At 35.3% G+C, this 23,951-nt stretch overlaps 4 protein-coding genes across 7 annotated transcripts; 1 reads left to right on the forward strand and 3 right to left on the reverse strand.

The window, feature by feature from the left end:
• Positions 1–1,580: 1,580 nt before the first annotated feature.
• Positions 1,581–4,313, reverse strand: LOC18053440 (dof zinc finger protein DOF1.4). Its single transcript, XM_006449308.2, has 3 exons — positions 4,195–4,313; positions 3,850–3,976; positions 1,581–3,653 (listed from the first exon to the last, which is right to left on the reverse strand). The coding sequence occupies exons 2-3, from the start codon at positions 3,907–3,909 to the stop codon at positions 2,628–2,630; spliced, it is 1,086 nt and encodes a 361-aa protein (XP_006449371.1). The 5' UTR covers positions 3,910–3,976; positions 4,195–4,313; the 3' UTR covers positions 1,581–2,627.
• A 5,482-nt stretch (positions 4,314–9,795) lies between these two features.
• Positions 9,796–11,258, forward strand: LOC18053441 (squamosa promoter-binding-like protein 3). Its single transcript, XM_006449309.2, has 2 exons — positions 9,796–10,386; positions 10,906–11,258. The coding sequence occupies exons 1-2, from the start codon at positions 10,073–10,075 to the stop codon at positions 11,021–11,023; spliced, it is 432 nt and encodes a 143-aa protein (XP_006449372.1). The 5' UTR covers positions 9,796–10,072; the 3' UTR covers positions 11,024–11,258.
• A 1,107-nt stretch (positions 11,259–12,365) lies between these two features.
• LOC18053442 (mitochondrial arginine transporter BAC1) lies at positions 12,366–15,054 on the reverse strand. 3 transcript variants are annotated; one of them, XR_002907028.1, is made up of 9 exons: positions 14,769–15,054; positions 14,571–14,660; positions 14,005–14,106; positions 13,740–13,844; positions 13,551–13,649; positions 13,292–13,480; positions 13,105–13,203; positions 12,666–12,909; positions 12,366–12,581 (listed from the first exon to the last, which is right to left on the reverse strand). XR_002907028.1 is itself a non-coding variant. In XM_024190118.1 (8 exons), exons 1-8 carry the CDS (start codon positions 14,865–14,867, stop codon positions 12,836–12,838), a joined length of 849 nt encoding a protein of 282 aa, XP_024045886.1. In that variant the 5' UTR covers positions 14,868–15,054; the 3' UTR covers positions 12,366–12,835. The 3 variants fall into 3 exon arrangements, 2 of the variants coding, with proteins under 2 accessions (XP_024045886.1, XP_024045885.1); XM_024190118.1 differs by having other exon boundaries at positions 12,366–12,901; XM_024190117.1 differs by having other exon boundaries at positions 12,366–12,909.
• Positions 15,055–15,407: 353 nt separating this feature from the next.
• Positions 15,408–21,538, reverse strand: LOC18053443 (glyoxysomal processing protease, glyoxysomal). 2 transcript variants are annotated; one of them, XM_024190509.1, is made up of 14 exons: positions 21,431–21,538; positions 21,268–21,314; positions 20,990–21,155; positions 20,847–20,894; positions 20,662–20,742; positions 20,229–20,372; positions 19,435–19,563; positions 19,172–19,275; positions 18,710–18,795; positions 18,537–18,628; positions 17,721–18,450; positions 17,445–17,637; positions 16,158–16,249; positions 15,408–15,945 (listed from the first exon to the last, which is right to left on the reverse strand). In XM_024190509.1, exons 1-14 carry the CDS (start codon positions 21,494–21,496, stop codon positions 15,683–15,685), a joined length of 2,241 nt encoding a protein of 746 aa, XP_024046277.1. In that variant the 5' UTR covers positions 21,497–21,538; the 3' UTR covers positions 15,408–15,682. The 2 variants fall into 2 exon arrangements, with proteins under 2 accessions (XP_024046277.1, XP_006449374.1); XM_006449311.2 differs by lacking the exon at positions 16,158–16,249 and having other exon boundaries at positions 15,828–15,945.
• Positions 21,539–23,951: the final 2,413 nt, after the last annotated feature.

Below are 23,951 nucleotides of genomic sequence, written 5' to 3' on the forward strand. Positions count from 1 at the left end.
TCGTGTTCAGAAAGTTTTTAGAGTTATAAAGGAAACTTCGAATTCATATTAGCCCATGAGCTGAGAATGGGAATTAAACTATATGAGATATATTGTTCTGCTATTCCTTATCTTCACATTAATAACAATAGATCTTTTATATGTAAGACTAAAAAAGATACTATATTGTCACGCAAATTTTAGCCTCTCTTCCACAACAAAAGGACTATTATTAGCACAATGAATAAGTTAAAAAAAAAAAATGTATTACTTATGACATTAGAAATTGAATTCCTTGTATAATGCATTACATATTAGAATAAGAATGAGCAACTTTCTTGCCTATATATGTCCGCCGACATATATGTTTACCATCGATCTTTAATTCAAACCATTAATTCTAATTAAAAAAATATACATGTAGATTCTATTTTGTATTGTGGTTGGGTAATTGTATTTTTAAAACTTTACATTTAAAGATAAATTGATTTAACCCACATTTTTTTCCACAGCAACTATGATTTTTAAGTTGTAATATCTCAACATCAAATAAAACCTCAGTCTAATAGTTACAATCAAACTCAGAATGCAGATGAGATAAAATTCTAGTACTTAGGGAAGAAAATTATTGATCATAGCTTTCTCTTTGTCTCTTTCTTTTTTCTTTTTTTATTAGTCGATCATAGCTTATTACTGGGAAGGATTCCAGAAAATTTATATCACATTATCACAATATAATTTCATATACATATACTAGCTAATATCACGTTTCAAACAATTTTATATACAACCGTCTCGAATTATATTGCCTAGAAACTAACATGCGAATCCCCAATTTTACAATTTTAGATACAACCATCTGAACTTTCATTGGGTTTAGAGTTTTCAACTTAAAAGAATTCAAGCCCAAAATTCTAAATGAAACCAGTTATCGGACAACATATACATGTAGAGCTCAAATATCTATGTCTCACAATTTTTTCTATCTGAAATCTCATTACATACATTCATTGGTTTTTTTTTTTTTTGGTAGTCCAGGTCCCATACTAATCCTTTTCTTTCCAATTGAACAACTGATGACCAAAAAAAGGGGGAAAAAAAAAAGGCAGCGCTAGCAAAAACCAAGGGTAGTGTCCTATGCTCTAGCCGCTAGCTAATGCTATATATCATGATCGCCTATTTTCAAAGCTAGGTGATAGACAATGGTCAAGAAGATCATTGGCAGATGTTGAGGATCAACTTACCAAATTTAACTCCATGATTCTCTCTCTCTAATCATATATTCAACTCTCCTTGTATAGCAATTGAATTCCATTCATATTCTTGATTTCTTCGCTAGGGGTCTTATAAGACTTATATCAACTAGTTTTGTTCCAAAGGTGCAGAATCAAGCTATATTTTGAAGATTCATGTAGCGGAGAGAGTAAATTGTTACCGTAACAAATGCCTAAATCTATGTCTATTGTTCTTGATAAGTACACTCAAAATTTTTAAATCTCTTTTCTTTCTCTAGAAGATAGCGAACTCCAGTGTAAAGCTTTTTTTTTATCAAAACAGCCAGCACTACAAATTCCAAGTCATGGATCAAAAAAATCCATCTTCCTATCAGAATTTGCAGGGGGTTTAAAATCTTAACTTGCTAAACGTGTTTGTATGTCTCTTCAATTCCTATAAGAAGATGTACTAGGAAATGAACATCTTTAATTAGTAGTACAGCCAGCATACTAAAGTCCAAATTATGACACATCCTAGCTTTAGTTCTTGGTTATATTACATATCATGATTTACATAAACAAATCTTTAACTCGGAAATAATTTGCAGGCCTATATGTGCCTGTTATTTTTGGCATGTGTGAATGTTTTTGACGCAAATAAAATGTAATCAAAATGTCGAACTTCTTGTAAAAGCCCATCTTTAAATATATTACCAACAACACTAAGAACAATAAAGTCAACACACAAAATATCCAATTAAACGCCCACATTGCAATAACAAATCCCCCTCTCTGCTATACCATAATATACCCTCGCCCCTTTTTTCCTAAACCCCCACCTCCCCAAAAGAAGAAAAATGGAAAAAAGATTAGTATCTGAATTATTATCATGTGATCCTCGTCAGGGACTGCAACATATACCCAAACAAGTAAACTCCCCAATCCCCCCCAACCTAAACAACAAATACATCAAAAAGAAACGACATGTCATACGTATATACATTCACAAAAGTAATTAATCAAAGACAAACTTACTGAACTAGCTTGAAGGTTGCAGCAAAGAGCGCCTAGCTAGCCTTCCTTCAATCTTCAACACTGTAGACGATCCATGGTGCCTTGTGGAGATGAGATGAAGAGGATCCGAGGTTCCTCTCAGCGCAAATACTGATTATCAACCTTGTTAATAAAACTAGTTGGCTGAATTAATTCTTAATTTGCAGCTGACATGATCGCTCCGATCCAATAACTCCTCCCATCTATGCTTCACTTTTACAATACCATATTTTTTTTTTCTTTTTTTTTCTTTTTCAATAATCTAGTCCAAACAGAAGAAGTACTGACCAACAGAATTTACCTAATCAATTAAGATGCTAAGGATACCAAGATGACTAATAAAGAGGGAGACAAATAGAAATTAAGGAAATGATGATGATTTTAGATTAAAGAAGTGACAGAGGACCCAATATTTGAGGGATCATGCCAAGCACCGACAGAACTAGTTGAGTTCCAATATAAAGAAGGATCAGCTAACCCTATTTGCTCCATCTGATTCTGGCATTCCACATTCCAACCCATTCTGCTTTGACCCTCTTCCGCTTTCACTTCTTTCATCATCCCTATCCTTGCTGCTTCACCATTATTATTATTATTATTAGCTGTCATTTGCAGGTCTTCAAAGGATGCTAAGTTGTTGTTGAAATGGTTAGGAGCTTCAGTGGAGCTTTTTACAACACCATTCATGAACTTTGGCTGGTGAAGACTAGAAGCAAGCAAAGAAGCTATAGTTGGAGAAGATGATGAGGAACCAAATGTAGGGTAACTTGAAAGAAGAGAATTTGATGAGGTTACTACTTCTTGGATTTGCTTATTTGGGTTAAAACCATTTCGGTAGTTACAATCACCAGCATCAGTATTAGACATGATTAGTCCTGAGGAAAACCCTAAACCAAGAGCATTCAACTGAGGCTGCAGATCATAGCCAGATATGGTGTCTAAACTTGAAACAACTCTTGAATTAAACGTAGAGAATGGAAGGTTCATATCAGATGGGTTTGTGGATAGGCCAAAGAACAAAGGATTGATATGATTTGAGGTTGAAGAAATATGAATCTGGCGTTGTGAATGAGGGTTATTAGGGTTTGCAGCAGCACTAGGATTTGATCCATCAATGGAATTATTGGCTGACGCGGGCCTCTTCACACGCTTGTTTTTCCTGCATCCACCACCCACAGGAACATTCCTCAGGGTACCGCCTCTTGTCCAGTAACGCTTACAGGCCTTGCAAAAATGCCTGGGCTGAGAGAGGCTGTAGTTGTTGTAGTAACAGAACTTGGTGTTTGATGAATCACAGCGAGGGCACTTTAAAGGCGGTTGCTGCTGCTGTTGTGGTGGTTCTTGGCCTGCTTTATCCATGACCCTACCTGTTGAAGCCATCAAGTTTTTCTCATCTATCTGATGATTCTGTAACAAAGAAGAAGAGGGGGAGAAAAAAAGGGAAGAAAAGAAAGAGAGAGAAAAAAAAGTCTATGAGTTGTAGTATTAGGGTAAAAATAACAACACAACGTAAGATATTCTCATCCAAAAGCTAAGAAACAAAAATGGGGTCATGTTTTGTCTAATAATTGAGAAAGAGGAGAGAGAAAAGAAATTAAAGAACCTGTGGCCATTCGTTGGTAGTTGAAGAGATGACAACCATCTTCTCACAGTTACTCAACATTTCTTCTCACAAAGGAATCGTTGAAACAAAGAGTAAACAGACACAGCAGGTGGCGACGTGAGTCTTTCTTGATGGGGTTGAAATATTATGACAGTGAGAGAGAGAGAAGAGAGTGATTAGCAGCATAACAAGGAAAAAAATATTAAAATGAAAAATTATGGGATTGTTTATGTAATTTCACGTGATGGGGCCTGGCCATGGTCTTGGTCTAAATTCTAAAATCTAATTTGAGTAGGTGATTGTTTAATAGGGAATATAAAAACGAAAAGAATATAAAGGACATACATTCAAAATCCAAGAAGAGGACCGAGAGGTAAAGCAGCAGCATCATAACAGATGAATCTCGAGAGGTTCAAGAAAAGATAGAACATAACATGAGACTACACACTCTGCAGCACTACGTAACATTCCTTTGTGTGTGTATTTGATAGAGGGAATCCCTAGAGCTCAATCATCGATGCCTCACCAGCAAATCCCACTTTCCACTTTATTTTATTGTTAATTCTAACTCGTCTATCTTATACATTACCCACCACAAAAATATTGTTGTATGGTGCTCCTCATCAACAACCGTCAACATTCAACCACGACAAAATCTATATTTAAAAAAAAAAAAAAACAACAGCAAAATCCAACTTGATCTTATCTTTCAATATGCATTTTAATTGATCCAGTCTCCTTCTGATTTGCCCACTCTAATCACTGGCTAAATGGTAACAAAAGGAAATTTTATGTTCGAGTTTTTTCTATTTGATATATATATATTTGTTTGTTAATATAAGATAGAATCGGTGGACACAAGTTTTCATATTCAATAGACCTCATATAAAATATTATAATTGTAAGAATTTAAACTAACAATAGACTGTATTAATTATTAAAAAATCTTGTTTAATGTAACCTTATTATGTATTACATTCATTGTTCTCATTGAAGACAATAATTATTGTGGTTTTAGCTCTTACCTATTGATCAATAAAATATTTTTTTCTCCACAGACCATAGTAGATGTTCAAATGTGTAATTAAGAGATAATGGAGATTCTCATCCAAAAAAGAGAGAGAGAGAGAGAGAGAGAGATAACACAGATTAATTTTATCATCATAGTATTACACAACTCTAATTAATCCTCTTGATCAACATAGGGCTATATGATTCATCAAAGGGGTTGTTTGGACTTGTGAGGACTGAGGAACTGAAACCTGAGGACATATTTACTTTTGGTGAAGTTTAACAGTTATACTACTGAGAAATTGAAAATTCCAAGAGCGAAAGGACAAGAGGGCTCCATGTGGAAGTCTAGTTCACATCGATCTCGCACTCAAAACAGAGCAAGCAACGACCACGCTAGCTTTATTCGCCAGTACACTCGCTAGCTCGCAGTGGCATGGAAACCATGAGGCTGCAGGCTCCAGCTCGCAGACCCATGTGGTGGGCAGCTCAGCTCATCAGCTCATAGTGAAAAGAGTCCAACCATTAAAAAAATTAAAGGAAAAAAAAAGAAGCAAAATTAAAGCACAATTTGGGGAACAAACGGATTTTGTAGTCTTTCAAGGGATCTTCTCCTCTCCCTAACATCCCATCATTATTCCTGCGCAGTCTCTCCACTCCTTTATTAAAACTTTGATCTTTTCTTAGCTTATAATAAAAATAGTTATATATATTGTCACGTTACCATTCAGAATGCCACACTAAAGTGCTTGCTGTCTGTATAGGGGTTTGAATGCAGTAGATGTACGTTAGCATGTTGGAGAGCTGATAAAATTTAGATTTCTGATCCAATAATTAATTAATTTAAATTATTTATCACCCTTCTAATTAATAAAATTAGGGCATTTTTTGCTTTTTGCATGTTGGAAATTAGCAATTATCAATGTGAGTGTGTGCAGCAATGTTAGGGCATTAAGCATTAGACAAGGTGTGACACGTGTCAAATTTAACCCACCCAAATGTTATCCAAAACAGAACATAATCCTAATATTTTCTGTTAACAAAATCTTGTGTGGATTTGAAATGTAATAATATGCAAATTGTCTTGACATTGGGAAGGTAGGTAGTGGCTGTCTATTTTAGGTTTAGCCGATAGTAGAGTGCGTAGACAATTGAGTTATATGTGTGGAACGTGGAAAAATAATTGAGACACACACATACATACACAAAGACAGTGGCTTTGCTGTGTGTGAAATTGGGATTAGTCAATTTTATTAGAGGTGGTGGAGGAAGAAGAGAGACAATTATATGTACATATATAAACGGGTCCTACGCTCCCAACATGTACACTCGATCATTCATTCACCACTCCACCAAAAACTGACAAGAGATTCCAAAATGGCAAACATGAAAGAAACCCAACACGCACGATAAAGGGGAATGAAATGAATTGAAGCAATGAAGTGTGTTGTGTTGATTTTGAATTGAAGAGACGAGATGAGAAATAAAAATAAAGAGATCAGTTGGGGTCTCATATCATCAGTCCTAATGGGGACCAAAGCATCAAATCCAAGCCAACTGTCCATGCCCACTAAAACTAAAGCCTGATCTGAATTCTGATCTATCACATTGCCCCCCAAACAATGAGCAGACAAACACATCTCTCACTTTCTCCCAATTGGTTTTGCTTTACTCTCTCTCTCTCTCTCTCTCTCTCTCTCTCTCTATATATATATATATATATATGTATGTATGTTTGTTTGTAGTGTTTCCTTATTTAACACTTCATGAGCTACTTATTTGAGCACCCCTTTTGTTCGTTGGGAAATGACATTTCTACCGATACAATAATGATAATTACCCTCACCAAAATAAGGGCAAGCTAGAATTTCTGCTCAAGAGATCGATCCATTAGTTGATTTGGAGATGCATCTTTCATGCACTACTCCTGTGTACTTCCATGTAATTAATGTTTGTTATAAATACTTATGACTGTTGGCCAACTGGTCAAATTCTGTAATAGAACTTGAGGACTACATGTTGTGTAGGAGTAATAAAGAAGAAATAATTAAAAGTCCCCTAATTGCGCCGTAACAATGACAACCATAAGCTAATAAAAGTGCGATTCTGTGGGAGTTTTTCTTGTCTTCTTGTATAACAATAAGATTTGAACATAATGCAGATAATTATTCACATATATGTTGGAAGAATTTTGCCAAAACAAAACAAAACTATTTTCTAACCGATAATAAGTTAATAACCATCAATTCGGAAACCACTTTTATTGCAGCAGGGTTATTGACGTTTATTAATCAAATAAAATCGCATGAATATTTTAGTCCAAATTGATAAGTGGCGGTTGTTGTTGAACAGTTGGCATCATCATCATCAACATCATATAAAGTTGATAAATTAGTGAATTGATTCTCGGTTTATCATTCAAGATCACAAAAATGATAAGCTTGTTTATATATAAAAATACAGGCCGCATAATCAATTAGTGGGGGAGAATCAGTTGATTCATTGAAGAGAGTCAAACATAGGACTTGAACTATAGGTAGCAGGTACAAGCATGGAAAATTCCTGTGAATTTACAATTCCTTTAATTAGATACGTTTACATTACAAACAAGCTTCATTCGGACTGTTTCTTATGGAAGTTTCAAAGTGCCGCCGGTACTGTGGGGTCCGGAGAATGTTGTGGGGGGGGGACAATTTTACTATTCTTTATTGATTTGTCTTAACAAATTTATCTTTCCCCAGAAAATAAATAAATAAATAAGAGGGAGACACACAGAGAGAGAGAGAGAGAGAGAGAGAGAACCCAATCAGATCTTGGTAGATTTGAATTCTGTGACCTAAAATTTTGTAGGATATGATGTTGAGACTCTCCCACAGTGTCTAATTGATAAAGTTTTTTATGCAATAATTTTATTATAATTAATACATAAAGTAATGGCAGTGACTACTGACTACTAGTGGGAATATGTATAAACTAATGGTGAATATTCATTGCCTTTCCCTCCTGATTAACTCTAAAAATGAGAATTACAAATTCTAAAATGTCACAGTCATCATAATTATGTTAATCTTTTGTGTTGATTTGCTTACGTTATCCAAAAATTTCTTCGTTTGTAACCTTGTTGTTTTCCATTGTCCAAATTGTGGTTCAATTGCATGATGACCAAAGTATCATTTTCAGTGGACTAAATTCTATTTGTATGAGTGTGTGTATAAAGCTTTGTCCATTCCATAGGTCTGATCATTACCTTAATTTTTTTTTTATTACAAGCAGTCAAGCAAAATCCCTTTTTTTGGATCATAAATTGAGCCTCCGTCAATCATTTGGCAAACACTACCTTACAATCAATGTATGGTACATCCCTCACTCATAAACAGTGAATGAGTGGGACCCACTCACTGTTCATGTGAGGGATGTACCATACATTGATTGTAAGGTAGTGGGATCCCAATCATTTTATCTTGCAAATTCCATTATTGAGATATACTCCAAAAAGTAAAAACGTTCATCGCTTTTGTGTACAACACACTGGGTTCGATTCGATGCTCCGTTAGGCCCAGTACTATATCAATCTGGGCTTAAGATTTTGGACCTTCCCCAGCCCAATTATTGGACCCCAACTGCCCTCACGCCCTGTTATGCACCATCCTGAGAAACTATAATTATTGGTGCCCAATAGCCATTGTCGAAGAAGGTGCGGTGTGCATACTGCATGTCAAGTTTCTTTCACGGTGTTATTATTATTATTATTTATTTTAAATCTTGTCTTCTTTTAGCTTCAATCAAACTCAAAGATTTGGGCAAACAGTTCATCACAAATATCAGCAGCTACCACTAAATCAGACGAATAATATACAGAACAAATCTTCACTTGGAATGAAAATATCAAAGGAGGAATCATACAACTCATCTAATTAAACGCATTCGGTCCTGTAAGTACATGAACTGACATGTGGAGCTCAGATGCTGCATCACCATGGTTAATGGTTATTGAATTCAATTCAATTCAATTTTCCCTCGTACATCTGGGGACCAACTTTGGCTTAGCGCATATATATACATATACATATACATATACATATACATATACATACAGACACTTGCTAAATGTGCTCAAATATTAATTGCATGTGGTCCTTTTTGTTAATGGAAGATGGAACGAGTAGTAATGGGCTACGTCAAGCATATTATAGGTTCCCCTCTTAGCTGTAAAACTGTTGGGCGCACCAAAATGACTTGTGAAAAATACACAGAGAATTGAAAACGAAGCAGGGAGAATAAGATGCAAAGAAGATCATCAAATTCTCGCGAGTACATACGTGTTAAAAAGTGATAGGTTGGTTTGTCTCAGACATAGATGATGGAACAATAAAAGTTTTCACCTTCCAATAATACACCTAACATCAGAAGAATTCGGCCCCCTGTTTCGTGAAAACGACCGTCATTAATAATAAAGAGAGAGAGATTTCCACATGCATGCATCCTTGTAATTTGTAAATTTTCTCTATCTCTATCTCTTCAGAAAGGAAAAAAAAAATGAAAAAAATTATAAACACGTTATAATGTTTAATATAGACGATCATATACATATATATTGATCTGGTTCAGAATCTTTAACTTTATTATATATATATATATATATATATATATATATATATATGAAGTTAGTAAAAATGAATTATAAATAATATAGATTATTGTGGCCTTCAATTCTCAAATTGAAAGAAATTAATATTTCGATGCTTGGATTGTCTCGAATAGGAATAGCTACCTAGTTACCCTAAAAAATTGACCATGTAACAGTCAATTATATTGATGCAAAATGAAGAGAAAATAAGTACCCCTTGAATTGTACATTATATCTCTATAATTGTGGGGTCGAAATTGACGCGGAGAGGAATCACATAAATGAAATTTCCTTTAATTCGAGAAATTAACCAATCAAGATGTAAGAGTCATTGGAGCTAATTCTTAATCTTGATATAATAATTGAATTAAGATACTAAGAATTAAGCGATTAACGGTTGATGATAGGGAAATAATATTCAAGAAATTAGGAAAATGTAAGTTGTGGTCCATCACATATATTCTTCACATCATCAACTTTTCAAGGGATTTTATTTCTTCATCTCCTCTTCAATTCTTGTGATCAGCGCTAGCTCCATCTCTGTTTCTTTGGTTGCTTGTTTTCTCTTTATAAACAGAAAAAAAAATGGAAGCAAGCAGAGCTGAAGGAAAGAGGAGCTTGAAGGAGGATGATCAAGAAGAAGAGGAAGATGATGAAGATAGTGGTGGTGGTATTGCTGGAGAGGAAGACAAGATCAAGAAGAAAGGCAAGAGAGGATCAAGCAGCGCCGGAGCTGGGGGTGCAACGACATGTGTATCTTGTCAGGTGGAGAATTGTGGGGCTGATATGACGGATGCCAAGAAATACCATAGGCGACATAAGGTCTGTGACTTCCACGCCAAGGCTCCTGTTGTTCGTGTCGAGGGTCTTGCACAACGCTTTTGCCAGCAATGTAGCAGGTCAGCTTACCCTATCCCTAATTCCACCTCTATATTCATATTCATATATTTTTTCATCCGCGATGTATAGACCTTTCATTTAGTAATACACAGCACTAGTTATAGATTCTTTTGTATTTATTATATATGTTCATGTTATGGCTCAATTACCTGCTAGCTGCTAGGGACTCCGGCGTACATCATATATATCAACACACACACACACACACACAAATATATATATATATATATATCGAAGAGCATGACAAGTCAAAACTTGATGTGATTTGGAAGCCATAGATATACTTTAAATCAATGCGAACAAAGAAAGGCATCGAAATGTGGAAGAGGAAACAAGAGTCCATTTTCATTTATGGATGTATTTTAAGGTCGTTATCAGCTGTTATAAAAGGCAAAAGTATTAAGGTTTGTTGACAACATTCATGTTACCATAATTGAAGAAACCCATTTTCAAGTGATGACTCCTTGTCGTGCTGGGCTTATTTGTCCCTTTCCCGTGCCCTTCTACATAATTTATAGGTTCCATGAACTGTCGGAGTTCGATGACACCAAAAGGAGTTGCCGTAGACGTTTGGCCGGGCACAACGAGCGCCGCCGGAAAAGCTCAGCTGACTATCATGGAGAAGGCTCAAACTGAGAGTCCGTAATACTAAGCATTAATTACGGAGGCGGGCAAATAAAAAGAAAGAAGAATTGTTCTTACCTAATAACTTTCTCATTATATGTATGATTCTTGCGTCGGCAATTACCTAGCGTGCTCTCTCTCTTCTGTCAATGCTCGATCGACTGTAATGTTAAGCGCCAGATGGTGCTCCAAATAATTAAGAATTATTATCTTAATTAATACTTAGCAGCGGTATGCTTATGCATTTATTTTTGTGTTGATGTTTTGCTTTGTTGTTACTGTTAGGACTGCATATATTAGTACAATTTAGAGTGATATTATTACATGTCATCCTTTTTTTTTCTTCTCCTCCTAATCTTATACAATTAGAAATAACAGAAGAATGCAAAGAGTTCCAAAAGGACTCGAACCATGTCTTTAATGTGAAGTCACATGGGTTCACCACTCTGCTAGCCGAATGGCTCTACCAGCTTCTTTCTTGGTTCAAATTTCATTTACATGCATTAATTCAATTCATAATTTAATTTTGACAACTAAAATAAATAATTTTTTATTTTATTAGTTTTATTTTTTTATCTCAAAATTATTGGCAATAATTTTAATATCTTCAAATTTCTAATTTTATTTGTTAATTGAATAAGGATAATTTTATATGAGGATATATATGAAATTATAATAAATGTAAAACTAATTTTTAAAATTAAATTTAAAAGGCTAAAATTTATTATAGGATAAAGTGAGTTTTCAAAAAAATTTATTAAGCACCAAAATTAACTTTTAATTTTTTAAATGCAATCTGGAATGGACCCTTAGTAATTAATTAAGTTACTATAATATTATAATTAATTGACAAACGTTATATTATTAAGCGCCCCCCCCCCCCCCCCCCAAAAAAAAAAAAGAGAGAATGCTTAATTCAATTTTTTTGATCGCTAAATGCTCAAGTTTCTTGCTGCAGTTGTTGATAGCAAGGTTATGACTTACAATTAAACAGAAAAATAATTTCCTATGACTCATTAGTTGTTTGACAAGCACCAACTGAGTCATATAAAAAAATTAATTTTGGGTTGTAACTGCCTTAGTCTTTGGAGTTCAATTATGTTGAGCCATTTGTTGGTGATTATACCAGGTTTTGTCTGTCTGTTTTTATAAAGGGATAAAAAAAAAAGAAAAAAAAAAGTGCGGTGCTGCTCAACTCGGCCGGCCATTGATAGGTGTAGCCTTGAAAGCAAAGGGACACTCAAAGTGAGAATTTCTTAAGATGATGATTACTGAACTGTACAAATCCAGATCAATTGATCAAATATATATGTAGGAAAGCTTGTTAGCAAAACTGTAAGCAGTAAAATCTCCACAACATAGACCATCTTCAATGGTATAAACTTGTCAACATATATGTGTTCAAAAATTTCAATCAGTTTTGATCATAGATTCCATAAAATTGATTCTATGATCAAGCTCAACAATGTTGAAGAGGACATGATTAGAAAACCAAACCAATTCGGCAACCCTTCCTACAGTGCACTACAGGCTCAAGACAACAATAGCGCTTTTTGTTAGGCCAGGCCAGCTGCAATAGAATCGAATTCGCATATTGTACATAAGAGAGATGCTCTTATCTTTTACCCCAGGAAAAAAAAAAAATAAAGCTAACCTCAGTGTCAGTCCACATCAAGAGTTTCGGAACCATATTTTGCTGAAATAGCCACTAATGCATGAAATGGGAACAAGAAGTTAGTGAACCTTGTGTCTGGTACACCATGCTAGCCGTGCTTTATCCCTAGCAACTTTCCAGCTAGTTCCCAGGTAACAATTGCAGTTGCATTAGCAGGAAATGCCCTCATTATAGTAGGACCCAAACCCGTATAGCATCCTTTCAGACCAGCTCGCCTGTAAATCTATAAAAGTACTATATTAGCCCCCACTTGTTAACAAAATATGTTTTGGAAAAATTACGGGCCACATTCCCTTCCCTCTCCACTCTACCCACCCCTTCCATTTCTTTTGCATTATCTCACATATAGAGATGATGTGGATAATTCATGGAGAATTTAATCCGAAAAGGTCAAATAAGAGGAACCAGCATATTATACCGAGTTTAAAATCTGAAAAGGATTTGTAGAGGCGTTTTTATCTGGAGCAGTCTGGATAATGGTTTTTGCAACATCCAAAGGTAGAACAGCTGACCAGAACTAGGAAACAGAGAAGGTAAAAAAGGATTAATGTGAATGAGAAACACAAAAGAAAAAAATAGAAATTCAAGGCTGTCAAAATGCTTACAGCTACACCACCAAGACCACCACTCACGATCCCAATTCCCATGTCAATCAAGTTACTGTGATCGGATGAAGCAGCTTTCAGTTTCAAATGCATGTAATAACGAACATGCTCATAGACACTGAAAAAGACTGCATTTCCTATAGCTTCTCTTAAAAAAGTCGTTGATCCTCCACGAAAAATGGCCATGACCTGAACGCTAATCCATCAGCTCAAGATGATACATATGTTTTAAGATGCAGTAAGTCAAGGATTTACTCACCCCTTCCTGTTTGACAGTTCTTAGGGCGCAATCAAGAGGACTGGTGTATCTAACAGACTTTGGGACCAAAGAGTCAGTGCCCTGGACTTGCATTCTACACTGTGAAGCTCAGTGTCACAAGCATAATATAGGTAACAACTGCTTATAGGGGAAAATAGAGTGCAAAAGATAACTTTCTAATTCACTAACCTTCACTAGCTCTGATGGACATAACACAAAACTGATAATAGATCCACCAAAAGCTGCTGAAGGAATTATTACATTGGGTTGTGGTCCACCACTTTGTACCCCTCCCTTAATTTTGGAAAAAAATAAAAGTTCATAAGTATTTGATAGGTAGACGACGCGTTTAAGGAAAAGTATCAACGGTATTATTGATGGAAATGATTTGTGGTTATCATTTAGTGCCGAGTAGAAACAGCAAACAGATAGTTCAATTCAATGTCTTACAAACCTGCAGTAGCTGTTTTGTTTGGGAATAGATACCAAAAAGAAGTGAACTCTCAAAAGCCATCCCAAGGAATGATGGCGTTGCTCCTCTATAGAGTCCTCTAACCTGTCAAAGTCAACGGCTGGTCATCCTCCGGGCAAGATCATAGCAAAGAACTACGAGATAGGGCAGGACAGGCAGAGGAGAAGCAACAGATAATTAAAAAGCAATGTCAATTTTATCAAGATGATTAATACACTTGTGCGTCTAAGTAGTTTATTTGTTATGCACATGTACAAACATCAAATACGAAGGCCAGCCTTATATCTCAAACCAAAGGACGAAGAAGAATGCTCTAAAAAGGCCATCATCACCAAGCAAACAATATAATTGGGAAGCCAAAAACAAAAAGGGCAAGTATTCGCCTAGCAGTCTAAAAAATGAAATTTCGGTTTGCCTCTAATTTCTAAAGCCCAACAACTTCACTTTGTGCCGAGGAAGCGAACAACGTGAACTGTTACATAATAATCTATCAGAAATGCACAATTTTGATTAAAAGAAAAAAAAAATAAGTTAACAAAAAAGCATACCCCTTCAGTTCTGAGTATCCTTGCAGTGCAATGCAAACCATTCTTGTACCTAATCCCATGCACTTCAGTATTGTGTTTCTGCAGCTTCACCTAATAAATTAAACAAACATATGATATACCCATCATAATAATAATAAATAAATAAACAATTCAATTGTTAAGACAACAAGCCAACCCTTTTAGTTTTTAGTGTTTTACCTTGACGGTGTCGAAAGGATGACCGACAATGACGGTAGCAATACCGGCGATTAAGCCTGCCACATACTCTTTGTAACCGGAAACCCAACTCTCTCCCATCTCTCTACTTTCCCTGAAATTTAAAACCCTCTGCTTTGTCGTGTCCACGTCTCTCTCACTCTTTCCCTCCCAGTTTTGGACGGTTCAAGTTCAACGACCTTCATTACTAAACAATACTCGTGAGATCGCTGACCGTGTTTGTGCGTGCGATATATTTATTTATTTATGTACTTTTAACTGCAGTAGACAGCCGCTTTTCCAAATTAATAACATTTTTATTTTATTTTACTCTTCTTTACTTTATATAGTATAAATTTTTCTTATAATTTTATGTTGTAAAAATATTGAATTTGGAACGTATATGAAAGTTTGTTTGGAATTAGTTCCCGAGATGATAGAAGTAAATTAAATTTAATGATATGAGGAAAGTAATGCAAATTATGATACCTGCTTTTGAGATGATCAATTAATTGGACCCAAATAATCTTTAATATATATATATAGAAAAAAAGAAGGATTTATTATTTATGAATTGACCAAAGAAGAGAGGTGCTGGCGAATCATTCGATATTCTTGGCCGTTCTGCGAATTGCGATCATGTTCATAAATCACTCTTCTATTGTATAACCAGATGCAGGAATACGGAACAAATCAGTAATTTTCAGCACATATATGATACAATGTTGATGTTACAATTATCTTCTACCAGGATACAACTGCAAAGACACAATACCACCAGGAAAGCTCTCTACCACGAACTGCTTCCGTTATTCTAGCAAACAGCAATCTGTGAAATGGGATCAGGCAGGTGCAGCTCACCGTTTCATCGGGTTACGGAACAAAATTTTATTTGAAGCAAGACCGCTGCCTGGTGGTCATAACTTGCTGCGAAAGATTTCTCCAGAAACCCTTTCTGCATTTCCAACTTGAGTTGAATGTTTTAGAACCTCTCGTCCTTCAGCTATAAATTTAGCGAACCGGGAACCCTTCCCTTCAATGTTATCTTCTAACGCCGCCTGCGGCAGATCGGGTAAACTAGGACCTTGCTTTGGAGATAATGGTGGCATCAACGCCCATACTGATGCAAGGTGTTTGTTTGGTTCATCAAGTTTACGAAGAAGAGAAACCTCCTGCATATCTGTTCAAGTCAAAAGGATACTTCAGAGTTTGCAAAAATCTCTCTACCTTCAGCAAAAATAATATAAACCTCAGGATGGAGTTGATGTTATTCAAAAGACAGTTCTTGGTGCCTACTGTATTTCAGGATGTAATTACTTAATGAAATGATAATTTGAGCTAGATCATCTCATCATGAATATAAGTGTCAAAGCAATACTTTAGATTCCTAACCTCTTGCAAACTCGAAGATGGGTCTCAAAACACCACATGGAATGCTGAAGTTCAGATGTGGAATAACTGTCCCACCACCATGCCTTGCATTACTGGATCAAGAATACGTATCATTAAATACAGTTCAATCTGTGAGCACCGAAAAGCTTAATCAACCATCGAAACTAATATTTTCAAAATTTCTCCTCAACAATCACAATTTGTAATGTTCGAAGAACGTCACACCCACCCAACATAGTCTATGAAATTATCGATCCTCTGTCACATAAATAGCCTCATGCCAAATTCGTGGCCGAGTAGAACAGATTTCAGTTTGAGAGATCAAGTAGAACAAACTCGTGGCCAAGTAGATCAAACAACTTTGTTTCTTATCTCTCCACTAAAACTTCACATATAATCACTAGCCACGAATCACATAAAACCATAGAACAATAAAAAGGAGGCTTCCAGGCATTTCAATTCATGGGAAAAGCAAAAGGATTTCCTAATAAAAATCCAAACCAGATGATATTTGTGAAGGAAAAAAGGAAGAAAAGAAAAGGAGAGGATTCTTTTCCAAAACATTCTCAAGTCTGGGGAAGGGCAATCAAAGAGATAGTCCCAAGAAAAGTTCAACTTTTTGCTTGGTTGTTGGCCCTTGGTAAACCTAATACTGGTGACATTATTCAAAGGCAGAATCCTAATGAGCGTTTGTCTCCATCTTCGTGTATCATGTGCAAGAGAAATGGCAAAAGTGCAGATCATTTGTTTTTGCATTGTCAAACTGCTGTCCAGCTGTGGCATAGATTGTCTCCGGCAGCTAAAATCTCTTGGGTGATGCCAGCTTCTAGTATTTCAATGCTTTCAGAGTTTATTCATGCTTTTGGGAGAGGTGAAAAAGCTATACTGCTGTGGCAATGTCCAGTTATGGCCACTTTCTGAGTGATTTGGCTTGAAAGAATAGAAGGATTTTTGAAGATTCAGAGGAAGATGTCATCTTTTTGTGGGAAAGAGTGTGATTATTAGCTTCTCTTTAGACCAGTTACTAAGGAATTTCCATTCATCTAAACTAGGAAGGGGTGTTGGCTTAATTCTATGTTTTTGGTTTTTGTTTTCGTTGCCCAACTTTCATTAGTCTTTTAGGTTCTTATTTGTGGACTTCTTGTTCATGTTTTGTAAGTATTGCTCTCACTACTACTAGTTTCTTTGTTTCCTATCAAAAAAATAAAAAATAAAAAAGATAGTTGAGCCAACAACTTGGCAACCAACATAAACTTGCTCATTTTCAGACAACTTAATTTGAAGTACCTTGTAACAAGTCCAATCATATGACCATCCAGATTGACAACGGCACCACCACTACCACCCGGATGGACAGCAGCCGTTGTCTCGAGCATAACTGGATATGCTGAATTCCTTTGAAGAGTGGATTGACCATAAGAGGGCAAATTTGCTTTTACTACTTTTGCTACCACCCCAGAGCTAACAGAGGGGGAAAGGCCTGCAGAATTTGAAAGCACAAGAATCTCAATTACAGTAAAGTGCAAAGCACAGCCAAAACTGATAAATGACGAAGTTATTTACCACATCTTGGACCAAATAGCCCATGTCCAATGACGTAGGCAGCTGATCCTAAAGACGGCTGACCAAAATCAGCATCAATAGGGCAAAGCTGATCTGGAATATACCCAAGCTGCAGAAGGGAAACATCCAAAGGTCCCTTACAAACATACACTATTTTAGCATCACACCAAATCCACGGATCCAGGTGGTCTAGACGGACACGTATTTTTCTGTGGCCTCTGGAAAATGAACTCAACTTATATGCCCTATGTTCATCTACAGAAGAATCCACAATCTTTGGCTTCTTTGGCGGCAAAGTCTGACTCTTTTGGTACTGATCAACTCCAGTATGCCCAGAAGATGCAGAATCTTCAGGTTGAAAGGAAACTCCATTTCTCCAACCACTTACAGTTGTTTTACCAAATCTCCAAGGTTCTAACAGGTGAGCATTTGTGAGTATCAGGCCTCGATCATTGAGCAGAACACCAGATGCCCATACACCATCGTCGATTGTAATAAGACATACAGAAGCCAATGCCTTCTGAATTGGTAGTGGAGACCGGCAACGAGAATCAACATGCTCATACTTATAACAGCAGGCCCCATTTAAGATATGGCTGTTAAATAATAATGAGTTCCCTACAGCATTCAAGTTTCCCTTGTTAATATGGATCTCTTTTTCTGCATTTTGGGGCTCCTTCAGCAGTAAGTCACTGCAAGCAGTTGCAATGGCTTCCCACGGAATCACCAGCTGTTACCCAAGGCTATAGTTGTGTATAATGCAAAAACTATGAGATAGTTACAACAATAAATGAGAAACGGATCTTTGCAAATTACCTGAATTTCAGCACCGCTCTTTTGCCTCAATGGTCGGATCAAGATACCAACAAAATGCGCATGTTCACCAAAAACTGGACCACCTTCCATTCCTAAAAAAATAACCAGAACATAAAATCAAAATTGACTGACATCAAAAGAACCACAGAAAACATAATAGAGAAATGTCTCACCAGGAAGACACCGAATATCAGCCATCAGCAATGATCTGGTAGTTGACCTAGGAGGATAGCAGTTGGCAACAGACCCCATAGAGATACTGGTACAAGCCAGCACATCAATTTAAATATGCTAATGACTCGTATAATTGGAAAGGTAACTAAACAATTAAGATTTTCTCTTAATCGAACAAACACGAAAACACAAGTGAAATCTTTCTTTTACAGACTTTGCGAACCATGGACTTCGTGATATTTTGATGATTTTGTCCTCTGCTTAAGTAAAAGTAATTTATTCAACTAAGGTAGGGGATAAGAGGATACACAAGGAAGATAGAGAAATGGGGAAAACCTTCAGTAAATTTAAATGTATAATCAAATCCAATATTTCACAAAAAGCGTTTCATAAGGTGAACTATGTCCTGAAACGAACAAGAAATTCAAACATAAAAGAAACTCACAGCAAAGAAACCCAACCTGTTAAAGAAGTGCATGGGCGAGAGGACACCAAAAGGAGAACCCACGGCTAGAAGGAGATCTCCCCTTTTATTCAAGGGTGTTAGGGCAATGTTTGGCAAATCCTAAGACATAATAACACACAATGTTAACATCTGGCTCAAGTTTGCAAACTAAATTATATCAGCACAACAATATTACAGGATTTCATCTGTTATTATGAGTTATCACCAAAAAGTACACTGCTTAGAAAAGCAAGAATTGACAACTGAAAGAAACTTCACTTTTAAATATGAGGAAACTCCAAGGATAGCAACTCTTGAAGTCGACTTGCTCATAAGACTTAGATTGCTTGATTCCTCCATTGCAAATGGCCTATGGCTCTCCATCAAAGATATTTTGTTGCTCTCAATCTGAGGAGATTAATTTAAAATCAGTATCACGTAATATACAACATATATTAACATCAGAACAAGCTCCATTGTTTTTTGGCAGCATTTCCCAAAAAAAGAAAAAAATACTGCTTCAGATATGATCTTCAAACAATTTGTTCTTTACTGACAATAGGTAAGTATATCTTAAACTCTTTGAGTTAATTTCACAAGGTACAATTTCAATTTTTTTTTCCCAAATCAAATCATTTTCCCATGGCCACCAAGGAAGGAAAATGAGTGATAACTTGAAAAAGGAGAAAAAGAGGGGAAAAACTTTAACTGCTTGATGATTCAACACCCTATGGATATTGGACCGACCCCTTGCTTGTCAAACTCCTTTGTGTAATAGTTGTTCATATAACTAAATCCTCTCAAATTAAGCTGGGTCTCTGCAGCGAGATTATTTGCAGATCACCACGCATAAACTCTCAAACATTTAATTTTGGATATAAGCAACAAAAAACAAAAAGGGAAGAAATTCAGACATAAGCACCTCTTAACTTCTTATTAAACCAATTACCAATCAATGTTTAAAATTCAAAACAGAAAAATAGAAGAGCGTGGTTACACCCAGAATACCCAAAATAATATAAGAAGAGCATTTGATAAGTGAAATAAAAAAAAAAACCTTAAATAATACTAACCGAAGTCTTAACAACACCCATTAAAGGCTGAGAACTGTTATTATATGGGGCCAGGGACCACCCGACCTCCCATTCATGCTCCGGTAAGCCTGATGAAGCTTCCATAAGTGATTGGAGAGCAAGTGAAGATACAGGGATGTCAACCTTCAGGAATTAACATATCATCAAGAGCAGTTCTTTAAGAAATAGTAATAAACTCTCAAGACAACTCAACTTACTATGTCCAGTACCATTGGTGGAAAGCATTATATGCAACTTAGATACAGTTGAAATTTCCAACTTCAATGCAGTTGAAATTGAAGTATTGTAATATGAGCAACTTATTGTAACATGTGTTACCAAAATTAACATGATAATCAATCAAATATGCTAACATGCTAATACTAGCTTATAAGGCTCTTTAGCATCCATTTAACAAACATTAAGTACCCACCAACATCATAAGTTGTGCTGTAACCCATTCAGGGGATCCTTTATCCACATCCTCATGTTCTTTCTCTGACCTCAACTTGCCCTATAAATTAAAACACACGAACACATTCCGTCAAAATCCTACAAAAATTCACTTCCAGAAAACCACCATTTCAACCAAATAAACAACTCCATGTCATCTTATACCTCTACCAAGAAATCAATCTGAGAACCAGAAATCAACTCAGGCTGGCCCTGCAGAAAATAACAAAAACCAAAAATGTTCCAATTACTCTAAAGACCAAACCTCAGATCAAAGTGAAAAACAACCAGAAAGCTGTAGCTTCTACCTCGCTGGTATCCTTGACTCGGTATTGAGGTAACAAAAAGGGCTCAACAACAGAAGCAACAGTCACAATTAAACCATTAACGCCCCAATTACGCTCAGCAACCTTAGTATCAAAAAAGCTAAGAGGCAGTAACATCCCAGAGGCTGAAAGCGTCGTCTTGCCAGAACTAAACTTACCCAGAAACAGAAAATTCGATAAATAAATAAAATAAATTGGAATAATGAAATAAAATGCAACTCTGTTCGTGCTAATGAAACCGAAGAAACAAGCTGACTGACTTGTATTGATGGAAAGCGTGTCTTCTCATCTTAAGCCCTTTCGGGTCCTAAAAATTTAAGAAAATGTAAATAAATAAATTTTGAAAAAAAGACAACTACAATTTAGGCACCATAGAAGATGAAACGAAAGAAACATGTGAACTAACTAATAAGAGCGACTTACAGGGCCTTGAACTCTGACCAAGACGCCGAAATTCCGCGAAAATTCGGCCATTTCTGGCAAGCCCATATGGAACTATTTGTTCGATCGCCTTATGAAGTTGGATTGAAATGAAATTTATTGCTACAGAGTAAGAACAAGCTAGCTTTTAAAACGAAAATGTTTCAAGGCTTGCGTGCTGCGAGGCGGCCCGATGAAAACGACGTCGTTGCATATCATTTAACTCCGTTTAGTTGCGGTAATTTTTTTTAAGAAAATATCCACCGTCCACCCGTTTTTTACACTTTTTTTTAAAATACATAATTTCTTAATTTTTTTGCTGGAATCCACTTAAAGTTACATTTTATTTCACTTTTTCACTTCCGTTTGAAATCCGTTAAAAAAACTAACGGAAACTAAAAAAAATAACCATTTTACCCTCAAAACGAAAATTACAATTTTACCTTAAAAATTACCAAAAATAATTAGATTAAATTTTAATTTCTTTTATGATTAGATTAAAAATTAAAATTTACAATTTCACCTTAAAAATAATTAGATTAAAAATTAAAAGTTACAATTTCTTTTATCCTCTCATTAATTTTTGTTTTGGGGGTAAAACGAAAATTACAATTTTACTTTAAAAATTACCAAAAATAATTAGATTAAATTTTAATTTCTTTTATAATTAGATTAAAAATTAAAAATTACAATTTCACCTTAAAAATAATTAGATTAAAAATTAAAAATTACAATTTCTTTTATCCTCTCATTAATTTTCGTTTTGGGGGTAAAATTTTTTAGATTATAGTATAATTTAATTAAAACTCTATTATAAATTTTTTTTTTTGGTTATTTTCATCGAGGGAAAAGTTATAAATATAACAAGTGAGGTTTGATAAAATGAAGTTTCAAAGGGATGTTAGTAGTGCTGCTGTAATGAGCAAAATCCTATAGTTTAAAGGGAGAGGATTCGAGCAGAAATAATAAAATTACGACTTTATTCACAAAAAAATGTGCATATTTATCTATTAATTTGTGAGTATATCCATCACTATGAATTGGAGCAAGAAACCATGCAGCCAGCCATCTCAGCAGCAAATGGAACAAAATCCCTTTCTGGGCTGCTTTTTAATTAGTTTATTTAGTTGTTTCCATTATCAGCCACGTAGCTAGAATAAGATTTCGGCAATCCTAATTTCAACATCCAACAATGACAATTTCCCCATTAATTCTCCACATATGAGGTAACTGGCAATGCAGATTAATCTTGTTATTATTAGCATTCTATGATTTCATTCTCCTCCTCACAAACTTGAGCACAGGCTGCTAGAAATTTCACGAGAAATTAACCAGCAATGAAAAGTAGCTCATGTAATTACTCCATAAAATCTCATCAATAAATTCCGAAACAATACAATCTAAGAATAAGAAAATAGTTATTGTTACGTACCCCTCTTTATATGCACGTAAAAATTAAATATAAAGATTAATATTATGTATATTGAGAGAGATCAGACCTCATTCTGATTTAACTTTTCAAAATGTTTTCGATGTATCGGTATGAAATGTTTTGCAAATAAAAATTACAAGAGAACGAACAAGTCATGAATTCGTAACCATGAAGTTCCGTAATGATGGAGGGGATCATAAACAGAATATTAACTAATTTATAATATTGAGCGAAGAATTTGACTGAGAATTAAATTGAATATAAAATTACTGCTAAACTAACGAATAAATTCAAAGAGTCACGTTAAGTGGGGTAACATTATATTACTGATAAGGATTTTTAACACATTACACATATGTGCAAGTAGCTGGATAAGTTCTAATCACATATGTATCACTCTTATTAAGTAAAGCATACAATTTGAATTCTATGTCCAATGCCTAATTTCGATCTCCATAATGATCCCTCCCTTATATGTAGTTTTTCTTAGTTCTTAATGATTTGTTAGATTTTTTAATACAGTATTGTTGGATTCTTAATTTAACGTTGAGCTTATATGTGAATAATTATGCGTTGTTAACTGTTATATAAGGTTAAGCCCAATTAAAAGTAATCTACTAAGGTTTTCGGTAATATGACCTTTAATGTATTCAATAGTGTGTGGACCTTTAATGTGTAGAGACTTAAGGATAATTTCTATTTCTATGATAAGTTGAAATAGGAATACCTAAAGACAATAAGAAAAGTTGTCTATATAAGTGATCATGATCCTTGGGACACATGTATTTTTCTATTTTTTTGAACATCTCATAATGAGAGATTGAGAGAGAGAGAGCACATAGAAAATTAAAAGATTATTTAGGATAACGTGTTTATATGAAAGGCAAACCACACAACTCTAAAGAGTAATTCAGCGTTATGAATTCAGGTACGCTTCCACGTAATTTGTTATTGATTCTTAATGATATGACATGAATGTTCTTAAATTGTAGGTGATGGTTTTTAACCAACGAATTTCTTGTTCTAACATAATCGACTCAGAAATTACTCATTTTACGGTATGAGAATGATAAATTTTTATGCACCCCTTCA

The sequence above is a fragment of the Citrus clementina genome, unplaced genomic scaffold (genome assembly GCF_000493195.1).
Source record: "Citrus clementina cultivar Clemenules unplaced genomic scaffold, Citrus_clementina_v1.0 scaffold_2, whole genome shotgun sequence".
In the NCBI taxonomy this organism is placed as follows: domain Eukaryota; kingdom Viridiplantae; phylum Streptophyta; class Magnoliopsida; order Sapindales; family Rutaceae; genus Citrus; species Citrus x clementina.

Coding starts and splice junctions, on each gene's coding strand:
- LOC18053440 (XM_006449308.2), bottom strand. CDS start 3,909: ATGTTGAGTAACTGTGAGAAGATGGTTGTCATCTCTTCAACTACCAAC. Junction 3,654..3,849: donor CTACCAACGAATGGCCACAG/GTTCTTTAATTT, acceptor TCTTTGTTACAG/AATCATCAGATAGATGAGAA.
- LOC18053441 (XM_006449309.2), top strand. CDS start 10,073: ATGGAAGCAAGCAGAGCTGAAGGAAAGAGGAGCTTGAAGGAGGATGAT. Junction 10,387..10,905: donor TTTTGCCAGCAATGTAGCAG/GTCAGCTTACCC, acceptor CATAATTTATAG/GTTCCATGAACTGTCGGAGT.
- LOC18053442 (XM_024190117.1), bottom strand. CDS start 14,867: ATGGGAGAGAGTTGGGTTTCCGGTTACAAAGAGTATGTGGCAGGCTTA. Junction 13,845..14,004: donor AAACAAAACAGCTACTGCAG/GTTTGTAAGACA, acceptor TCCAAAATTAAG/GGAGGGGTACAAAGTGGTGG. Junction 12,910..13,104: donor CTTTTCAGATTTTAAACTCG/GTATAATATGCT, acceptor GTACTTTTATAG/ATTTACAGGCGAGCTGGTCT.
- LOC18053443 (XM_024190509.1), bottom strand. CDS start 21,496: ATGGGCTTGCCAGAAATGGCCGAATTTTCGCGGAATTTCGGCGTCTTG. Junction 21,156..21,267: donor CACGCTTTCCATCAATACAA/GTCAGTCAGCTT, acceptor GGGTAAGTTTAG/TTCTGGCAAGACGACGCTTT. Junction 16,250..17,444: donor ATGATTGGACTTGTTACAAG/GTACTTCAAATT, acceptor TTCTTGATCCAG/TAATGCAAGGCATGGTGGTG.